Consider the following 20,119-nt stretch of genomic DNA (forward strand, 5'->3'; position numbering starts at 1 on the left):
TTGAACACACAGGATGATGTTAAGTGAAATCAGTGATTAAGAAGTTAGGATGTTCTATATAAACCGTTTTCACAGCTTTATTTAAATGGCTGTTTAATCCTGCGTCTTGGTGTCATCGTGCTGTTGGCTTTTAAAACACCAGATGGCGATATGAGTTGGTACTTACTGTGACGGTAACCATTACTAAGACTTAGTGAAAGTGTGGCAATTGCAGTGACAACATAATTGCACAGAGTAGCCTACCTAGAATTTCCTCTATTTCTATATCTTTAAAATCTGATGCAAAACATTAGGGGCAAAAGGACACACTGGAAGTGTATAATCAAGAAGAGCTTCAGTTTTCTTGCAATATCATCTGTCTGCAGTCCTGGAGGCTGCATTTTCAGGACCCCACTTCTAGGACCTCATTTCTCAGGCCCTAGTTTTTTGTGACAGTGCCACTTAACGAGTCGGAGAACCGCATTTCCAGGACCCTAGTTTTGGAGGACTGAAAAATAGTGCTATCAAGGCAGTATTTCCACCCAGTTTTAACTACATTAGAGTTGTTGTTTTGTTTTGTTTTGTTTTTTCCTCTAGTTTTATTACAGCCAAATACTACTTTCTTTATTGCAATTAAACCAGGTGCCTAGGAATGTTGAGAAATTATTAGAAATGAAAAGAAAGAGAAGTGACTTTTGGGATGAGAAAAAACCAACCCAAATTAGCTTTGGTTAAACAAATGTTAAATGTCTCAACCAATTTTATAAAACCATGTCAAAATGAAGAGACTTACACATGTATTGTTGGTCACGTTAAACAGGCCGACTGTGAGCACGTGACAGTGAAAACATTAAGATTATTTTAACTGAATTAAAATCGAAAAACAATAAGTAATTAACAAGCTTTCAGAACGAACATGCTACAGTTTATTGTGCTGTAAATAAGTCAACACAGGCTTATCATGCAACAGTTCCGTTAAATGAACGTGTCAACAATTCATTTTCCAACATTAGAGGCTAATATGTGATGGCTATGCATACAAGAGAGTTTAGCAATATCAATTCATTAATAAAAAAAATAATTTTGCGGTAAATTTCAGAACGATATTGTATGCAGTGGTCTGTGTGTGTCTATTTATACTGAAAAAGATGATCAAATATTTAGACGCTACATATATATATATATATATGGGAAACTTGACTTTTCTGCCCTTTTTGTTTGCTATTGTAGGTTTTGATTTCAATTTAGCCTACATCGACAGTGTGTGATGCCTTGCCTACCAACAGGTAATACTTTTTTAAACAAGTGATTAAAAATGGCAGGCTCCTGGAGAGTTTGTCTTGTGTGCTACTTCATACAAAAACAAAACCACAGTGACATGATCTCAGTTCTAAAAATGTTTCCTGCAAGTTCCTGTTGTCTGTCATAACAGTCAACTAGCGTTGTGTGTGTGCGCGCGCTATTATTAGGCTATGCGTTATATTAGGCTACGTTACCTTGTATAAATTAGATTTTCAAGTAATTTCTTATATTGTATTTAATTTGCAATGCCTTTGAGACAAGTTCACTGAACAAAGCTACCCCGAACGTGGGCAACGAAACATTTGTTATCAGTAGATCACACACTTGCATGGAGTGCCAGCAGACCCCGCAAATTGTCCAATCTCGGAAGAGAGGACTACTTGTTTACAAACAAAAAAGCACGTACTTTTCTCACAGAAGCACTCACATGACAACAATGACGGTAGTATTGTCAGACAGCAGGGTTTTTTACTGGTGGGATGTTGCGTGAGATAAACAGAAGCGCGATTCACTTCTAGTCTTGGCGATAACGCGCGAGTAACCAAATAAGGACATAAAATAGAGTAGGGTCTCAAAACATCACTAGCTGCCTACCTAGATTGAGTTATTAGGCATTATAGGCAGGTTCTGGCGCCTATGATGCTGTCTAGGGAGGTTGCTCTAGTGTTTAGAGATACGGGAAGGATTTCCTTAAGGATGTTACGTGAGTGACTTAAAACTAAATTCTCGATTATTTCTGTGACTCAAATATTACAGAAATAGGGGGAGCATGGCTGTGTGACGAAAAACACAACGTGCTGGTGCTCATGTCTCACTTAACATAAAACCACGAGCTCGAGAGCGTTTCATCACACACCAGCAAACACCTGATCGACGCAAGAGCTCTCCAAGCATAAACGTAAATATTATTATTTTACATTTTCCTTACATAGAAATAGAACATACTATAGCATTACAACGATCTTTTATTACAATGTTGACTAAAATATTGCTTCATAACTACACACGTTGTTTAAAATGTTGAAAACGTTTAATTGTGGCCTTAAATCTTTATCAAAATAACCCTGAAGTGAAGTATTATACTTTTTTGTTCACTTACAGATTTATTATTGATAAAAGAAGAGAAGAGAAACTTGTTAGTTGAAATGACAGAGGTTGTTGTGACAAGATAAATGGAATGAAAGGATGTTGTTTTTACAATTATGAAAAATAAGTTGTATTAATTAGCCTATAAAAATAGAATATAATACTGTGATTGTGTGAAATATGTGTAAATGCAGCTATAACTTCATAACAAGCAGATCAAATGTTTTTAATTAGGGAACTGCATAAAGCTGATAAACTAAAGATTGATTTATGTTTAAAATGTCAGAGTACAGGAATGTCTCTGAAACTGTGTTGACCCATATAACCACATTTTAACGGTAGAGAGGAATGATCTTGAGCTGACAGAGATGCCTCTTATATTTGACTTCCACGTACTTTGCAGTTTACATTGCACAATGCTGATGCTCATCATCTCAACTCAGCAGACATCCGTTGTAGGAAATCAACTTTTTTGTGGTTGTTCTTTATGAAAATATAAAATGTTTCATTCTTTTGCATTACTTAAAAAAAAACGATTATTTGTATTCTTTTTTTCCCCCACTCTAGAGCCTTTTTTTTAAAATACGGATTTGTATTTATCCATATACATTTGGTTTCGCTGCAAGAAGAGGGAAGAACAGACGACCTCTGTCTCAGTTTCATACTGGATTTCGCAACAAAGAGCAGAATGGAGAAGATGAAAGACAGTAAGGTAGAGTTTTTTTCTGTCAGTGTCATTATGTATACAGAACAAGTTGTGATGTTTTCTTCTTTATGATTAATAAGAAAAGGTTTTACTATCACAATGACCCTTATGAAATCTATCCTTTTTTAACCAGTTTTCAATGCATCCCTTGTAAAAAAAAAGAGCTTAATATTTTTGCACTTAACTTCAAATCTTAAAAGTAAAAAAAAAAAGTACTTGCAGATAACATTAATGCAGATAAAATTAAAGGCACACTATGCAGGAATTCTGTTTTTGTCAAACAGTGACCCCTAGAGGCATTGTAGAGTACTTGAATTTTACGTTACACCAGTCTCACACATACTCTGTGTGCTTTGCGTGTTGCTGTCCGTATTCAGTGTGTATACGGTACAGGAGCAGCACATGCTATAGTGCTTTCACATATGCTGCGTTTACTGTGCGTAACTGATCCGTGGCTGTTGGCTGCCACAAACAAACTTGAATGGACGTATGCACGTTTAAACACAATTTAAACTATATAGGCCTATAATTCCATGCATTACTTCTATAATAAGTTGCTCAAGCACATGGTCAAATATTTAACCTTGTACTTATATTAAAAACGCAAACATTTTAAATTAAAACTTAAAATTTACGAAAACAGCCGACTCTCATGCCTATTCTTTTGCATTTCAATTTTAATACTATAAATTTTGCATGTCACAAAGAACTTGTTTTTCCACCTCCACGAATGAGACGAGTGTCGTTCATTATGTCCTTGGTAAATTGTAATTTTCCTTGCTTAAAACCCCGGACTCAAAGGAAAAAGATGAAAAGTAGTATTTAATTAAATAAATTTATGGTTAGATTACTACATTTTATTGAATTAATGCATTCATGGTGAAATTACTACATTTTGAGGTCAACCTGTGATCTGTAACAATAAGGACAACTTAAAGTGCAACTGTTTACTGTTTCTTAAACAGTATTTTTAATGATTATGTTTAAATAATATTTAATCATGCTTTAAAAAACTACATTTATAATTTTAGTTTACAAATCAGCACACTTTAAGTGTATTTCAAAGACAAAAGAAGTACTTATGACATATAAATAGACTTAAGTCCCTCTTAAGTGGGTCTCTTAAGTTCTGCTTATTACATGCAATTTAAATTTAAACTATAGTACATTTTCATCTACTGCATCTATGCAATATTAAAGTATATTCTTATTTGCTTAAATATTCTTTTAAAAAATATGCGTTAATTAGCTATACTTCTTTTTCACAATAGATTACATGCAGAAAATAGGGTCTTTTACATCCATCTGCTTATTTTATGGCAATTTTGTAGTTCTTAGATGTGTTTCGGACCAAATCTCAACTGACTCTGATCCTACGTAGTTCTAATTAAGGGAGTCACCCTGGAATGTATGAGCCAGTCTCGGATTTATTTCTCAGTTGGAATAAGCGATAGGATTGCAGCATGTGAATTAAGAAACCGAGATGTGCAAAGCAGAACGATAAGGAGAAATGACTGTTCAGAGCAGGTTTTAGATGGCATGTTCAAACTTGAGCATAACATGAACAACATTCTGACTGGTTCTTACTTGTTTTGGAATGGACAGACACAATGGAAATTCCCAATCCGAGTGTGCAATTTTGCATCCACTGGAGGAGAGGGAGTTCATGGTGGGATGTGGGGGTGCAAATGGTCTATCCTGATCAATAGAGATGAAAGTTGATGGACCGCCCTTTATCAGAAGAACTCGTTATGAACTTTGAATCTGAATCCAGGTGGCTCTGACACCTTACAGATCACATTATGACACCCATTTACTTGTTCACTCCTCCAGGAATCTGTGTGTGCATGTTTGGGTCTGTTTAAGTCTGTTTCATCACATCAGACTGCAGAAGTTCCTGTGTGTGGGTTTTTTGTAACAGACAAATATTTGCCAAATATTGCATGCAGTAGTGAGCAAGTTAATCACTCCAGATTACCATTTCCTTCATGAAAAATGACATCATAAATGACTTAGTAATAGTTTGTAATTTTAAGTTACTCTCTAAAAGGCCCTACAGACCTATAAAAATACAAATGTCACCCCATATGCTCTTTTGAACAGGCCATCAGATTATTGTTCTTTCTGACCCATTATTTGCTGCTGTAAAGAAGTATTAGGTTGCTATTACTACTTTTAATTTGACATAAGAGGGAGGAAAAGACATCAACTAGAGAAGTTATAGAGCTTGAGAACCACGGTTAGGAAAGAAAATGACACATTGTGACTTTCCAGTTATGTCAACTGATTTATGCAACTTTGTTGTTCCACTTTTATTCACAGAGGGAAATTACTGAAATTACTATTGTGTAATATGTGGTTATAAGAATTTGTGTGCCATTCAGAATTGACTTGAGACTGATTTTTAGATTTCTTCCTCTTGAATTGAAGTAGCAAACAGGATGCTGAATCGCATTGTGAAGTTGACTGTATATTACTATTTCATAGCTGTAATTTGTTGGAACTAGGCTTTGACAAAGCCCTTTTTTAAGTTTTGATAAAAGTTTAAAAAGCATAAAGGTTTATAGACAAATAGGATATTGAGGTAGTGTGTGAATACTGAGTGATGCGAGTGTGTGATTTAAAAATAAAGGCAAAAAAGGCAGTGAGAAAGACTCTTCTTTCTGGTTCAGTTATCCTTTAAAGCAGGAGTTTTTATAATAAACCCCTTTGCAAGGGACCCTCTTACAAAGCTATATTTTCATGTTTGAAGATACATTTGAACTGAGAAAACTTTGGCCTTGTGTTTCACAGACAGGGCTTAGACTAAGCCAGGAGTAGACCTAAATTTCAATTGGAACATTTAAGTGGCTTTAATATAAACGTATCCTATAGGGAAAAAATACATTACTGCTGTGCATCTTGAGACAAAACGATGGCACTGACATTTTAAGATATCAGTGCAAAGTAGCTTTCCGTTAAAACAGCTCAAACATGCATTTTAGTCTGTGTACAGGAAGGAGATTGTAAACGTTTGTTTTATCATGTCTGTGAGCCAAGTTTACACTGAGTTTTGGTTTGTTTGGTGACCAAGATGGCAGAAAGTGCATCCTAATTGTTTTCCTTATTTTACTAATGCACATTTTGTTGTTATTGTGAGTTTACAGAAATAAAAGTAAACACTTTAAAGTGTGCATATTCTATATGACCAAAAAATGACGGAGAATTTTAAGTTAAATGCAAGTGATGGCACCGGCACCTGTATGTCATGCAGTAAGCGCACTCTAGTCTCCACACAAACACTTATATGTCTAATAATTACCATTATCATTTGTCTAGGTTAACATTAGAGCGAGTGGACTAAAGTTGCTGCTACTTGCATGTTTTAAGTGATAAGCCATATATGATGTCGATGAATCATAGGCAAATGTTTGAATTTCCTGCCGTTAACAGATTGTGTGATTTTGCCACATCCTGTGGAGGGGTTTGTAGCCTACACATATATATTGAGAATAAACAAAAGAAACATAAAGCTGTCCATACAATCAAATAATTAATCTCATGGTTTCCAATCAGTCTTTAGAAAGCAGAATAAAACGGTAATATTTTGTATGTTTTAATTTTGTATTTTATTTAAAGGAGCTGTATGTAATTAAATGTATTTCAAATAATCATAAAATGGCCCTGATATGTCACTAGACAAGTAGACATTAAGAAATCATGTTAATTTCAAATACTTATATCACTGACAACAGTAGTCCGGCCAGGATATTGTCATCTAAAAGGTGATGTTGCAGCCCTCAACTGATGTTGTCATGTTGTCATGTTGTGTTTTGGTCTGATGCTCCACCCTCCATCGATCTATCAATCACGAAATCAGTAATGTTGCAGCATCCGGGTTGCCAGCTCTGCTCTAGTTTCCACAGCTGCAGATACAAACATGTCGGATAAAAAAATGTAGAATCCTGCAGCCTATCTGGCAACCTTGAGTCAGGGGGAAGGGAAGGGGAAACACCGCGCTACCGTAATTTGAAAGTGATTGCAGTACCAGTTTTGGCCACAATCTTACATACGGCTACACTGTGTAACTCTTTTAGCTAAAAACACTTAGGTCTTTCAAAAATATATGTGCTCATTAATGTATATTTACTTCGTTCAAGTAATAAAGTATTCTCGTGAGTGTATAATATGCCATTGAAAATAAATACGGGTGAGGGGTTCTAATATCGGTCGCCATGTTGCCCCTCCATCTTGAAAGTTCATTAGCCAAAGAGAGACATACCCGTTAATTCAAGCTTCGCAATTCGCGTTAACACTCATGGGCGAGGTCGAACTGGAAGCCATGTTAATCTTGGACTACATTGGCCACCGTAGGAGTTAAAACGAAATCGGAATTGAGAGGAACAGAAACTAATATTCACTGGATGGTCATATACCTTTTCACCGCTAGTTGGGGGTAAAAATCACACATAACAGTGTAGCTTTAATATATGAAATAATTTATTGTTATATTATTTATATTATATTTCTCTGAGCCCTTTTCTGAACATTGAAGAGAAACAAAACTGTCTACTTAATGAAATACTATAATAGTATGTGTATTCCTTGTTTTTGTTCAGGGAAAGCAGGTGACATGCTACCTGCTGCTCTGCGTGTCCACGGCCGTCATCGGCTCGCTGCAGTTCGGCTTCAACACAGGAGTCATCAACGCACCCGATGACGTAAATGTTTCATTATATGAGTAGCAATTTAGACTTCAAAAGACAACGCTTCATCGCTTACTGCTGTCTGTCTCTCTGTTGATGATCAGAAAGTGAAGAACTTCATCAGAAACGTGACTCTGGTGCGCACTGGAGAGCCCATGGATGAATCCACACTCACAACAGTGTGGAGTGTCGCAGTTTCCATTTTCAATGCTGGCGGCATGATCGGATCTCTGAGTGTTGGCGCTCTGGTTGACAAGCTTGGGAGGTGAGAAGAGAGAGTGACCAAATTCAAAATGATACAATTTATTTGGACATAAAACAAATATAAAAGATCTTCTTGTTTCATCTCCAAAATTCTCTTTACAGACGGAAATCGATGCTGCTGTCCAACATCCTGGCTCTGATTGGTGGAGGCCTGATGGGTTTATCCAGCATGTTCACCTCCCATGAGTTGGTGATATTGGGCCGTCTGGTGATTGGTGTGTTCTGTGGTATGTGTACAGGACTGACACCCATGTATGTGGGTGAAATTTCTCCAACGGCACTGCGAGGGGCTTTTGGCACCCTTCACCAGCTCGGGGTGGTCATCGGCATCCTGGTTGCACAGGTTAGATTTTCCTATGGATAAATGTAAATAGGAGATTAAAGGGATCGCTCTAACCCATAAGGCTTTGAAATTAACATGATGGTTTTGGGACTTTTTTGAAAGTTGAAAGCTTCATTGCTTCCTTATTCATTGTATTTTATGGAAAGTTTGTCAGAATTGATCCTTTTATATTTTACAGAAGAAAGGAAGTCATTTGGTTTTGTAACATACTGATAATAGACTTAAAAATTAAATTGCAAATAATTATAAATGGATCATCTTTGTGGATGTTATGGTAGATCTTAGGTCTGGAGTCATTGCTGGGGTCTCAGTCTTTGTGGCCGTTGTTGCTGGCTATGACGACGCTGCCTGCAGTGGTACAAAGTGTTATGCTGATCTTCTGCCCAGAGAGCCCTCGATACCTGCTGATCAGTCTCAACCAGGAGGATGAGGCACGCCAAGGTGAGACTGCTCAAGAGGACTAAAAAAAAGTCTTTAGAAGCATCCCATTTGGATCTAGAAAGAGATCTAGGACACATGCGCAACTCACCAATTAGCACTGCCTGAACTGAATTGTATTTACTCGTCTCTTCCATACTGACTATGTTGATCTTTCTCTCTTCTGCTCTCAGTGCTGACACTTCTTCGTGGGCATTCAGATGTGGAGGATGACATTCGTGAGATGAAGGAAGAGGCCATGAAGATGTCCATGGAGAAGAAGGTTTCTATTCCAGAGCTGTTCCGTAACTCCGCCTACAGACAGCCCATTATTATCGCCATAATCCTGCAGCTGTCCCAGCAACTGTCCGGCATCAACGCTGTGAGTCTCCACACTTTCCCCCCCATCAGTGACATAAAAAGTTTACATAATGATCTTTGATTAGCATGTTTTCCCAGGTGTAAAATACAGTATAACATAATATATACTTGTAAATAAAGTATGTATAATGTCCATATTAATTTGAGTTAAAGGGATAGTTCACTTTGAAATTAATTTTTGATATGTTTTAGCTTAACTCAAGGGCATCCAAGATGTAGGTGTCTTTGTTTCCACAGTATTTTTAATTTTGATATTTTTAGGTCAAACCGTTCTTGTCTGTCAGTCATATAATGCAGGTATGGGGGTCCACCTCAAAGAGCATGCACAGAGACGTCCAAATTAAACATGATTTAATGACTCGTAATTGTAAGTACACACTGATGGCCTAAGACACGAAACGAGCGATTTGTGTGAGAAAACAAACAGTATTTATATCGTTTTTTCCTCTTGTAATTACAGTCACGTCCAAGTACTCTGAGGGCGAGGGCGTTTCTATCTGCGCAAGCGCCGGAAGTGATCTCTCTCGTGTGTACGTCACTCATTGTTTACTCTGAGATTTCGGAAGCGTTACCTTTCACCGTGAAGATCTGAACATATTTAGATATACTGGAAATTGCAATGGAAGACGATTTCAATGTATATTTGTTACGCAACCGCGCAAGAGATCACTTCTGGCGCTTTTTCCAGCGCTTGCAGCCTCAGATCACTTGGACGTGGCTGTGATTACAAGAGGTAAAAACGATATAAATACTGTTTGTTTTCTCCCACAAACCGCTCGTTTCGTGTCTTAGGCCATCAGTGTGTACTTACATTTACGAGTCATTCAATCATGTTTAATTTGGACTTCTCTGTGCATGCTCTTTGAGGTGGACCCCATATACCACCATTATATGACTGACAGACAAGAACGGTTTGACCTAAAAATATAAAATACTGAAAATACTGTGGAAACAAAGACACCTACATCTTGGATGCCCTTGAGGTAAGCTAAAACATATCAAAAAATAATTTCAAAGTTCAACTATCCCTTTAATTTGCTCATTGGAAAATTGTATTTTTCAGTCAAGCATAAACCTAAAAACATTTTATGCATTTTATGCCAATGAGAAGTCAAATAAAGTTAACATTCTCTTTAACAAGTCATATACGAATATATCTTGTTTTAATAATGTTCAGATATTTATTTTACTGGAAAACAAGACAAGTATTTTCCCGTATTTTGACGTGAACAGTTCTAAATGTTAAACTGCTGCGTTTCTGAACATTTTCCAGGTAATTTATTACTCAACAGAGATCTTCAGAGGAGCAGGTATCACTGGGCCAGTCTTTGCCACCATTGGAATGGGTGCAGTCAACACCATCTTCACTGTCATCTCTGTGAGTTTACACAGCTGAGCTAATATACTCACATAAACAAACATTTGAAAAGAACTGTACTGTGGGTAAACAGTCGTCAAACTTATTTCACCACCCTTAAATTAAAAATGTCATGCCCTTATATCTGTTCAAATACTTTTATGAGAGTGTCCTAAAGAACAGTGTGTTGGTGTTCCCACTGCTTTGCTCAACAGCTCTTCCTGGTGGAGAGGGCAGGGAGAAGAACACTTCATATGATCGGACTGGCTGGAATGACTGTCTGTGCTCTGCTCATGACTATTTCTCTTAAACTTGTGGTAAGTTTTGATATACAATATATAATTAAATAGATATGATCATTAAATGGGCCTGCATGATAAACTACTGATCTTCAGAAGTGAAAGGGATGGATTTAACAAGGGATTTGTTCATTTAAATATTAGAGAATAGAGACATACCATTTTTAAAATTCATTCTCTTTTCTGATCTATTGAAGCCTGAAGTTGTCACACTTGATCAGAATGGCACTGCTATCTTCGAATCTGCATCTGAAGGGGTCAGTGTGTGATCTTACAAATGAACGCCAACTTATATTTACGTGAGATTTCATTCACTGAAGTGTATCATTGCTCTTTTTTTCCTCTCTACAAATGATTCAATTTCCGGCTAGCAGGGAATTTCACCAATCAGCATTCTGGCCATTCTGGCAGTTTTCGGATTTGTGGCCAGTTTTGAGATGGGACCAGGACCGATCCCATGGTTCATAGTGGCAGAGTTATTTTCTCAGGGTCCACGTCCGGCCGCCATTGCTGTGGCGGGATGCTGCAACTGGACGGCCAGTTTAATTGTCGGACTGTCTTTCCTACCACTATTGGTGAGAAATTTGTCACAGAATTCAGCAGTAACATATTTTGTATGGACACAAGAGCTAAACACATTATTATGGCCATGCTTCCTTTCTAGAAACTGTGCGGCCCGTATGTGTTTATCATATTCCTCATCCTCCTCATCATCTTCTTCGTGTTTACGTACTTCCGGGTTCCCGAGACCAAAGGCCGGACGTTTGAGGACATTTCCAGTGGATTTTCCAATGCCGCAGGCTCCAATGCTGCCAGCTACACGTCTCCAGAGGGTGCCATTTCTCTGCCAGTGTCCCCGTCATCAGAGAAGTTTCAGATGACTGAGCTGACAGGACAGGAGAAAAGTGGAACAAACCTATAGAGAAACCATGATCTAGACACTAAATGGACTCCTACAGCGGACAATAGAGAACAGATGCGGATAAATATTGGGCATTATTACAAAGGAAATAGCTCGTATGGTGTTGAAAGCCTTTTTACAGTTGGCGATTATAAAGTCATTATGAGCAAATGAGTGTTACATGTGGGTACAGCTACCTTTTGCTAAATTGAATGTTTAGATACAGAGTTGTTGCATTTTTAAGATAACTTATGTGTGAGCACTAAGCACTTGTGCATAATCATGTGGAATATTAAACTTATTACTTATATTTAAAAATTTATGTAACAAATTTCTCATATTGCCCAAAGACTGAAATCAGACTGAATTTACGCACTAATCAGACTCACTAATGGCCTTTTAATACTTGTACTGTTTTGGCCACTATTCAGGTCTTGAGCATCTGGTCTTTTGTGCAAAGGAGTTCTCATGTTCAGTGTCAAAATTTGATTATTGATTAGTGACCTATACAGAATCTAAAAAAGATTCATCAGTGTTTAAATGCTATTATTCATCCCTGAAGTATTTCTCATGACGGTTGTCACTAGGCCTGACTGAATGAACACAGGACACAGAATCATATGAAAGTTAATCATGACAGGCCAGCAATCACAATAAAACATTTATTGTTTAACATGGACCAATGTGCATATATTTTCAGTATTTTCCCTATTTGTGACTGTTACTGTAATATTGCTCAACTGTGTAAATATATATATATTGGTTTGTTTACATTTCTTACTTCATTTTGTTGCACTCTGATTGCATGATTGTGATTTCAGGATTTATTTTCTGGATTTTTACCAATATGTACCAACGTTTTTTTTTTTTTTTTTTTTTTTTGAGTGTTTTATATATTTATATATTTTATTATATTTATAGCTTATTAAATATAATTAATTTTGTTACCAAATTGTGATGTTTTTACATTGTTTTACCTTTGCTTCAAGCACAATGTCCTAAAAATAAGTATATTTAATACATTGAGCACTTAGAAGCATATTTTGTGAGACTGGCCTGATCATTCTCACATAATTTGATTTGACTTGCATATTTGTGGCTGTTTGCATCACAGGAACTCTGTTTTTAGATAACTGTCTTATGTGATGTGTCATAACATGCATCCCTGTCATGAGACATTATATCATCCAGAAAAGTCACATGTTAATATTCCTTTATTTGTAAGTCAATCATGATGATAGTTTAATCTAAAAATTGCGTCTGATTTATTTTTAAGTGAGGCTATTCAAATGCGTTTTAGAACGCTATGTAAAAGCTTTGTTCAAAATTAACTAAATAAATAATCAATCCTATTTTTGTTTTTAAATAAATCAGTCCTTTTTCCAAAACATGTTTTTGTCCCTGATTCTTTCAAGTGACGTGACGTAACGTAAAGGCCATAAATGGAATCTGTCCTATGCATTTATCCCATCCAAGTTAGTGCACATTAGCAGTTAGTAGTGAACACACACACACACACACACACAGCGCGGGCTGCGACTGCCAGCCATTCACTTCGGCGCTTCGGAGAGCGAACACAACGCCCAAGGTGAGCCAAATTCAGTGGCCCAAGGCTGGATTTGAGGAATCCTGGATGTGTGGGACCGGGAGTGGCATGCATGGGTCCTTTGTCACAACGAGCAAGAAAGGTGACATGAAGCACGTTAAATCTCAAAACTTCCTTGAATCTCAGGTTATAAAAAACGCAGACAGAGGAGATGATCTGCTGGCAACGTTTTTTTATCACGTTTTTCTATGGGTAGAAAATGCTTAACGTGTAAATAAACGCGTTGCGTTCATATTCTGGACTCATCTTATTTTTCTATACATAGTATGGTTTATTAATATGATGTGCACTGAGTTTGGTCTTTTATTATATCACTAGTAGGCTACAGTAAGCACGTTTAGCGTTTTTCACATTAAAGTCCCCGTGAACCGGAAGTTGCAAACGATTTTTCTCCAGTGCTGTGTGACGTATTTCCAAGTGGAACAGAGGGCAGGGTTTTACTCTAGCGCTCCTCCTCTCCATCTCTCGCTCATAGCAAACTAACGGTTTGAGGGGAGTGGTTAAGCGTTTCCCCACCCAAACTGTGAAACCTACGTCATCAGAAAAAGAAACCGTTCCAGACCGGAAGTAACTTTTCAGATTTTGATTAAAGATTACTAAGGTAAAACATTTTTTTAATATATATTCACTTGCACGGATTAATTGTTCACCACACGACTAGTAATGCGCTAACAAAGTAAATAGGTTCAATTTTGATTTCACTGGGACTTTAAGCGTTTTAGAATGTCCCCAAAAAGGATAGCGCGACAGAGCTCGTAATAAAACGAGAAACGTTGGCTTGCAGAGGGATTTGAAGTGTTGTAAAACTGCGACGCAAAGATGGTGATTAAAAACTGCATACATTTTGAGGAAGAACATTGTTTTGGTTGTGCTTAGGCTCTGTGTGACTGCGGGTGTAGGCTACTGCTCTTAAAACATTCACTAGCCTACTAACCAGATGCAGTGCAGTGCTGTGCTGGATAATATTTTCAAAGAAGCGTCTATAGCTTCAGGGAATGGGCCCATCTTCAGCTATAGGCACTCAGCTAAGCTGAACTATCTAGTTGGCTAGTGAATGTTTTATGAGCAGTAACATACTCCAATGCTTTTAACCGCTAGGCCAAGTTACATAGTGTAGCCTGCTCACTTTAATTAGACGTAAAAAATTTAAATCTTGAATATGTGGTTCTGACATGTTGTCATATTTAATTTAATTTCACTTAGCCTGCTCATCCAGTCCTTGGTGAACGAATTTGGATTTCATTAAAGGACAAGCTCGCGCCCGAGCCTCAAGCTTCAAGCTAACTCCAGTCCCGACTGCGCAATTGGATAAAATAGAGGTCAATTATAATAAAATGGTAAGATTGGGGCGAAGATGAACAGCGGAATGACTGTGGCTGTAATAGGAACTTGTCGTGTGATAATTGACAGGAGTGACATTTCACAACAGGCTGTTATGAAAGCCCATTTCAGCTTTTCTAAATCATAATTGTCATTGAAAAGTAATATTTATGAGAAGAAAAGTTAGAAATTAAAATAATTTAACTTAGTAGATTAATCTTTTTACTTTTTCTCATTATTATTCTTAGGCTGTAGCCTAATTTATTTTTATGTATTTCTTGTCATATGTCTTAGCATGTCATAATTACGACATTATGTCAAAATTGTTACTTTTTATGCCCTTACCAAAGCAAAATTCCATAGTGTGTGCACCACCAATGTCTTCTGCAGTCGCTATGTGTCCACCAGAAGGCGCTGTTTTCAAAGAGATAATTATACAACATTCAGGAATACAACAGCCTCTATGTGCCTGTCTGTATTGAAGAACCTTTGTACGTATATACAGTATGTGTGTGTGTGTGTGTGTGTGTGTGTGTGTGTGTGTATGTGTGTATGGAAAATAAGAAGTAGGCCTAACCAAGGCCAAAAGAAAATATTCAAAATATGTATTTTTTTTTTTTTAGGGAAAAATGCAGCAGTTGAAAGAAGAGAAGAAAAGAAAACACACAGGCAGGGTTCCAAGCTTCTTTTACTGAGTGATGCATATTTCCAATCTGGCTCGCCGTGCCCGATCAGCATGCCAAACCAGAGCCTTCACCAAATGTGACTGTGAAAGTGCCTGTCTCCTGCGTGTCTAGACACTTTTTTCTGCGAACTAGCCCAACTCGTTTTAGGCTTTCCATCACAGTGAGTAGCTAAAGTCAGTTTACCGGTCCCTTCATCTCTCTCTCTCTCCTTGTTCTTTGCTCAGTGACTTCTCAGTCATAATCATCATCATACATAAATACTCCTCCCTGCTCCCCCACCCCCGCTCTTTCTCTCCTCTCTTTAATCTGAGATAAAAACGAATAGACAGACTCCTCCTCCCTCTCTCTCTCTCTCTCTCTCTCTCCTCCTGTCTCCCTCTCCTGTGTTCTTCCTCTCTGGACTCTTCTTGTGTGTTGCTCTGATGGAAATGTGGAGGATCTTTCTGTCTGTCTCTCTTGTGGTCCAGCACAGTTCAGCTGAAGAAGGTATGAAACTTTTCTTTTGCTCCCCCTGGTGCTCTCAGACCCCCATGTGTGTGTGTGCGTTTTGGGGGGGGCTCCTACTGTCCGGTCCGGTTCAGAGTGTGTGTCAACATGTGTACGAGTCTCTGAATGAGTTTTCAGGTCTGTTTGCGATTCAAACAGTTCACTTTCAATAACATCTGCACATGTGATCGCTGTGATGCATGTGTTAGTGTCAGTCTGAGGCTGGAGATCTGAACAGACCCTTGTACTGTATAATGAGTAGCTGTTTATGAGTTACTGTGAATTGAAGAGCTCTCTGTGGATCCTGCCAAGCTGCGTTTATGCTTAACAAAAGGTTGTAGAATAGAGCCAGCGGAGGGGTGAATAATTTGTTGTGTAACCTTTGTCTCTCTCTGACCCATTCAACCCCCCCTTCTCAACTCTCTGCCCCCTTTTTTCTGATATTATAACTGTTATAAGCTCTCTCTCCCCAGCCCGTTCAACACTGTGATAATACAGACACCCACTCACTCAGCATATCTCTTTCTTTCTCTCTCTCGGTCTCATTTTTCTATTGGCTAAATGGTGGTTTCAGTCAATGCGTTGCAGACATGAGCAGTTTAAATAGATGGATTGATGAAGTTGGCATCTCATAGTGAGCTCTTGTGAAAAAGCTCTCAGTGACTCATTTTGTGTGTGTGTGTGTGTGTAAGGTATTTGGAATGCCAGAGTCTGTTATGAACATGCTTTTTCACAGACGCTTATTTACCACAGTTTTTTTTTTCCTAACTTATCTGAATCTGTTATTGTGCTTTGCATCTCTGCTCGTATTAAAAATGCAATATGAGACTGTATTCATTGTATAAAAAAAGTCAAAGGAACTATTTCTACCTGATCTAACTGTCAAAAAATTACTTTTTCGGGTGAAACCAAGGAACATTGCCCCAGGACGTCCCATAATAACCTCTTTTGGTGATTATGAGCCCCTTTTCTCCCAGGTTCAATTGGTAGACTACCCTGCATAGTACTATATAGTCTTTTAGTGGGACACACACACACACACCCCTTCTACACAGGTAGTCAGGTTGATTCTATCTAGTTTCACTTGCATAATCACTGTTACCAATTGTTGTAGATAAATAAATTATAGATTCAAAGTACTTTATTGGAATGATTTTTATACAATATTGCTAAAACATCAGTGCACTGCATGCACACAAAAATTGTGACAAAAAAGAAAATAAATAATAATAAATTTAAAAAAAATTAACAATAAGTAATATAATAGTAAAAAATAATAAGTTAAAAAAAATTAAATGAAAATGCCAGTAATGGTAGGTAGGAACTAGGAATATAATCAAATGAATTCTTTGATTAAAAAGCATTAAATTAAAGAAATGTCTTCCAAAAGGAAGATGCTGCACTTCAGTCCCAAAACACAGACTCATAGCTCTAATGATTCTAGGTTCCCTCAAGGCCATATCTCTAAACTAATTCAGCAAACCCCTTTACCTGCTCGCCGATAGCCAAATTCTATACCTTTCATCACATTTAACTAGTCCACAGCCATTCCCTCAGGCCCATAACTCTGAACTAATGCAGTTGTGCCTGCAGTCCTAGAGCAAAGGCCTGTACCCTTCATCACCTTTAATTAACTCAACAGCCATTCACATAGATGCTTCCTGTCTATTCACATAGAGTCCCCTGCTTTCAAGATCTCCGGAAGGCTTTTGTTGGTCTGCTAGCGACAATAATCACATCAGACATCGACGCTCTAAATATATATCTATATATTTAGCCTTTTGCAATTCAAAAAAGTTATTATAATAATAAAGTCACTGGCCATTACATATAGTGACACCTAGTGGTGTGAATGCAACATCAACAGCAGTTATCAGTTACTGGTGCTATTGTAAGGCTGTTTGTTGTCAGCAATCATTAATTTATGCTGTAAGCCAAAGTTTCAGGTAACAAGGGGTTACCAAGATAAACCGGGGAGTATTTAGCAGGTCATGTGATCTTAAAATGGGGTTTTTTTTAAGGTCCCCATTAGGTGACCTGCTCCAATAAAATAGCTTTTATAAGGCTACCAAATCTTTCAGTTATATGATTTCAAATGTAGTTTTATGAAAGCTTGTTTGCGCCATGGAATTAAACAATTTAAAAGATAAATCGTAATTGCGAGTTATAAAGTCAGAAATCAAAGATATAAATTTGCAATCCTGACTTTTTCTCACACTTGCGAGGTTATATCTCACAATTCGGAAGGTTTTTATCTGTATATACAGTATATATCATGCAAATCTGACTTAACTCGCAATTGCGACTTTATATAAATCAATTCTGACTTATATACCATGCAAATCTGAGAAAAAAAATTGCGAGATAAAAAGTTGCAATTAGCCTACCTTTTATACATTTTTTTATTCTGTGTCAGAAAAAAGTTTCCATAATTTTCCAAAATTACTGAATGCAAAAAATAATCCCTACCAGACAACACATGAATCCTACCCTACAGTTTAAAAGTTTGGGGTCAGTGAGATTTTGTTTTGTTTGTTTGAAAGAAATTGAGACTTTTTTTTCCACAAGCAACCATATATTAAATTGACCAAAAGTCACAGTACTTTTATAAGGTTACAAAAGATTTAAATGCTGTTACTTTTAATTTTCAATTTTGAACATTGATAGTATGTTTCCTGAGCACCGAATCGTCATATTAAAATGATTTCTGAAGGATCATCTGACAATAAATGCTGAGGTAATTCTGATTTGCCATCATATGTTAAAATACAAAATAGAAATTTTAAATTGTAATAATATTTCCCAATAATATTTTACTATATTTTTGATAAATGAATGCAGCCTTGGTGAGCATAAGAGACCAACTTACCAAATCTTACCAACCCCAAGCTGTTGAGCAGAAAATTGAAAAAAAAAAAAAAAAACTTAATGTGTGTGTGTATGTATATATATATATATATATATATATATATATATATATATATATATATATTGTACATATAAATAATTTATTTTTTATTTATTTTTATTTTTTGAGAATATATATGCTTACTAAACTGGCATTTTTGTTGTGATTAGCTTAATGATTAAAATAAGAAAATAGTGGGGTAAAAAAATTAATAAACTTAAGATATGTTCTCTGACCACAAGTTTTAATCTCTCCAAGTAGTTTTGCTTTGAATTTTACTGAAAAACTGAAAATTTCAATTAGAGCAGTCAAAAACACAATCTAGCTCAGTGCGCCCAAGAGAGTTTATCCCTGCTGCCATCTTGTCAGTCTGGACTGAAGACAGTGCCATAGGGTCAATCCCTGGGGTCTGCTTGTAAAATTGACTGTGCTCTCCTTTAGTGGTAATTAGCCTCCACTTGACTCTTCAGGGGTGTTGTGTTGAAGAGGAGATTGTATGTGCAGACAGAGCTGAGTGTAAATGCACACAGCAGGGTGTTCCTCACTGAGAGAAACAGAACGGTTTAAAAGCCTCACATTCTGGTAAAAGCAGCTTTTACACTCACGCCCCTGTGAAAAGAGGGAGATGTGAAGGAGGTGAGGAGGATGGAGAGGTGCAGTGAGAGAGGAGAAGAGCAAAGTTTCATGTCATGTCTCAGACAGGGCCATGAAAAGGTCCCTCAGGCGGCACAGCTTGGGCTTCGATGAGTTTTTTTTTTCCCCCTCATTGCTAGCCCTGTTTCATGTCCAGTTCTTCTGAGGTTGGATATACAGTATATTTGTGTGTGTACGTGACCTCCTCATGAGGTATCCTGCTGTCAGTATTTTGAGTCACGCAGCTGAGCTCTCAGATCTGTACTCATCCAAGCTCAAACTGTTGCCCCAGGCCAAAATGCATCACCCTGCTCTGCTCCATATTCTGCTGCAGTACCAACCCTTCCCCTAGCCAGCTTCAGTCGCTTACTCCTTAAAGTAATTTGATTACTAAAAACACAATTTTTTTGCAGGAAACTCTCATTTGCAAGCGTGTATTATAATGATAATGTATGAAGTCATGTAGTAAGTCAATTTTAAGGTATACAATCGATTTAAAATCACAATTTTAATATATAAGAATGTTAAAAAAAAACTGCAATTGTGCAATACTCACAAATAAATGACAAATAAGACATAATGTTAAAAATGTGAAATTGTGAGATATAAAGTTCCAATTATGAGAAATAAACCCCCAATTGTAACATACATTATGAAGACACATTTATGAGAAATAAAGTCGCAGTATTTAAAATATAAATTCCCATTAAGATATAAATTGCGATCATGTAATATAAGGTTGTAATTTTTTGGAATAAAG

The 20,119-nt window shown here is 37.1% G+C and overlaps 2 protein-coding genes across 5 annotated transcripts in view; both read left to right on the top strand.

Moving 5' to 3' along the window:
• The first annotated feature begins 1,804 nt into the window (after nt 1-1,804).
• Nucleotides 1,805-13,108, top strand: slc2a3b (solute carrier family 2 member 3b). Of its 3 annotated transcripts, none has more exons than XM_039679747.2 (12): nt 1,805-2,179; nt 2,935-3,079; nt 7,672-7,773; nt 7,863-8,023; nt 8,125-8,365; nt 8,644-8,806; nt 8,977-9,164; nt 10,437-10,541; nt 10,736-10,837; nt 11,017-11,076; nt 11,194-11,394; nt 11,484-13,108. In XM_039679747.2, the coding sequence occupies exons 2-12, from the start codon at nt 3,056-3,058 to the stop codon at nt 11,739-11,741; spliced, it is 1,605 nt and encodes a 534-aa protein (XP_039535681.1). In that variant the 5' UTR covers nt 1,805-2,179; nt 2,935-3,055; the 3' UTR covers nt 11,742-13,108. The 3 variants fall into 3 exon arrangements, with proteins under 3 accessions (XP_039535681.1, XP_088973728.1, XP_039535682.1); XM_089117602.1 differs by having other exon boundaries at nt 1,921-2,179; nt 2,997-3,079; XM_039679748.2 differs by having other exon boundaries at nt 1,924-2,179; nt 2,994-3,079.
• A 1,540-nt stretch (nt 13,109-14,648) lies between these two features.
• Nucleotides 14,649-20,119, top strand: part of ephb6 (eph receptor B6) — a 49,860-nt gene continuing 44,389 nt past the window's right edge. The window contains exons 1-2 of one of the 2 annotated variants that reach the window (XM_089117603.1): nt 14,649-14,663; nt 15,270-15,492. Coding sequence is in view for 1 of the 2 variants with exons in the window: in XM_039679688.2 (XP_039535622.2) it covers nt 15,755-15,818 (64 nt within the window). In the remaining variant the exon portion in view is untranslated. Of the gene's footprint in view, nt 14,664-15,269; nt 15,493-15,568; nt 15,819-20,119 lie in introns of those variants that run through there. The other variant, XM_039679688.2, reaches the window with a different exon arrangement.

Source organism: Pimephales promelas, chromosome 12 (genome assembly GCF_988280905.1).
Source record: "Pimephales promelas chromosome 12, fPimPro1.hap1.1, whole genome shotgun sequence".
Taxonomy (NCBI): Eukaryota; Metazoa; Chordata; class Actinopteri; order Cypriniformes; family Leuciscidae; genus Pimephales; species Pimephales promelas.

Excerpts from the sequence above, each read along its gene's own strand:
- slc2a3b (XM_039679747.2), top strand. The coding sequence starts at position 3,056 with ATGGAGAAGATGAAAGACAGTAAG. Across the intron at positions 8,366-8,643 it reads TCGGCATCCTGGTTGCACAG|ATCTTAGGTCTGGAGTCATT; the intron begins GTTAGATTTTCC and ends ATGTTATGGTAG. Across the intron at positions 9,165-10,436 it reads AACTGTCCGGCATCAACGCT|GTAATTTATTACTCAACAGA; the intron begins GTGAGTCTCCAC and ends AACATTTTCCAG.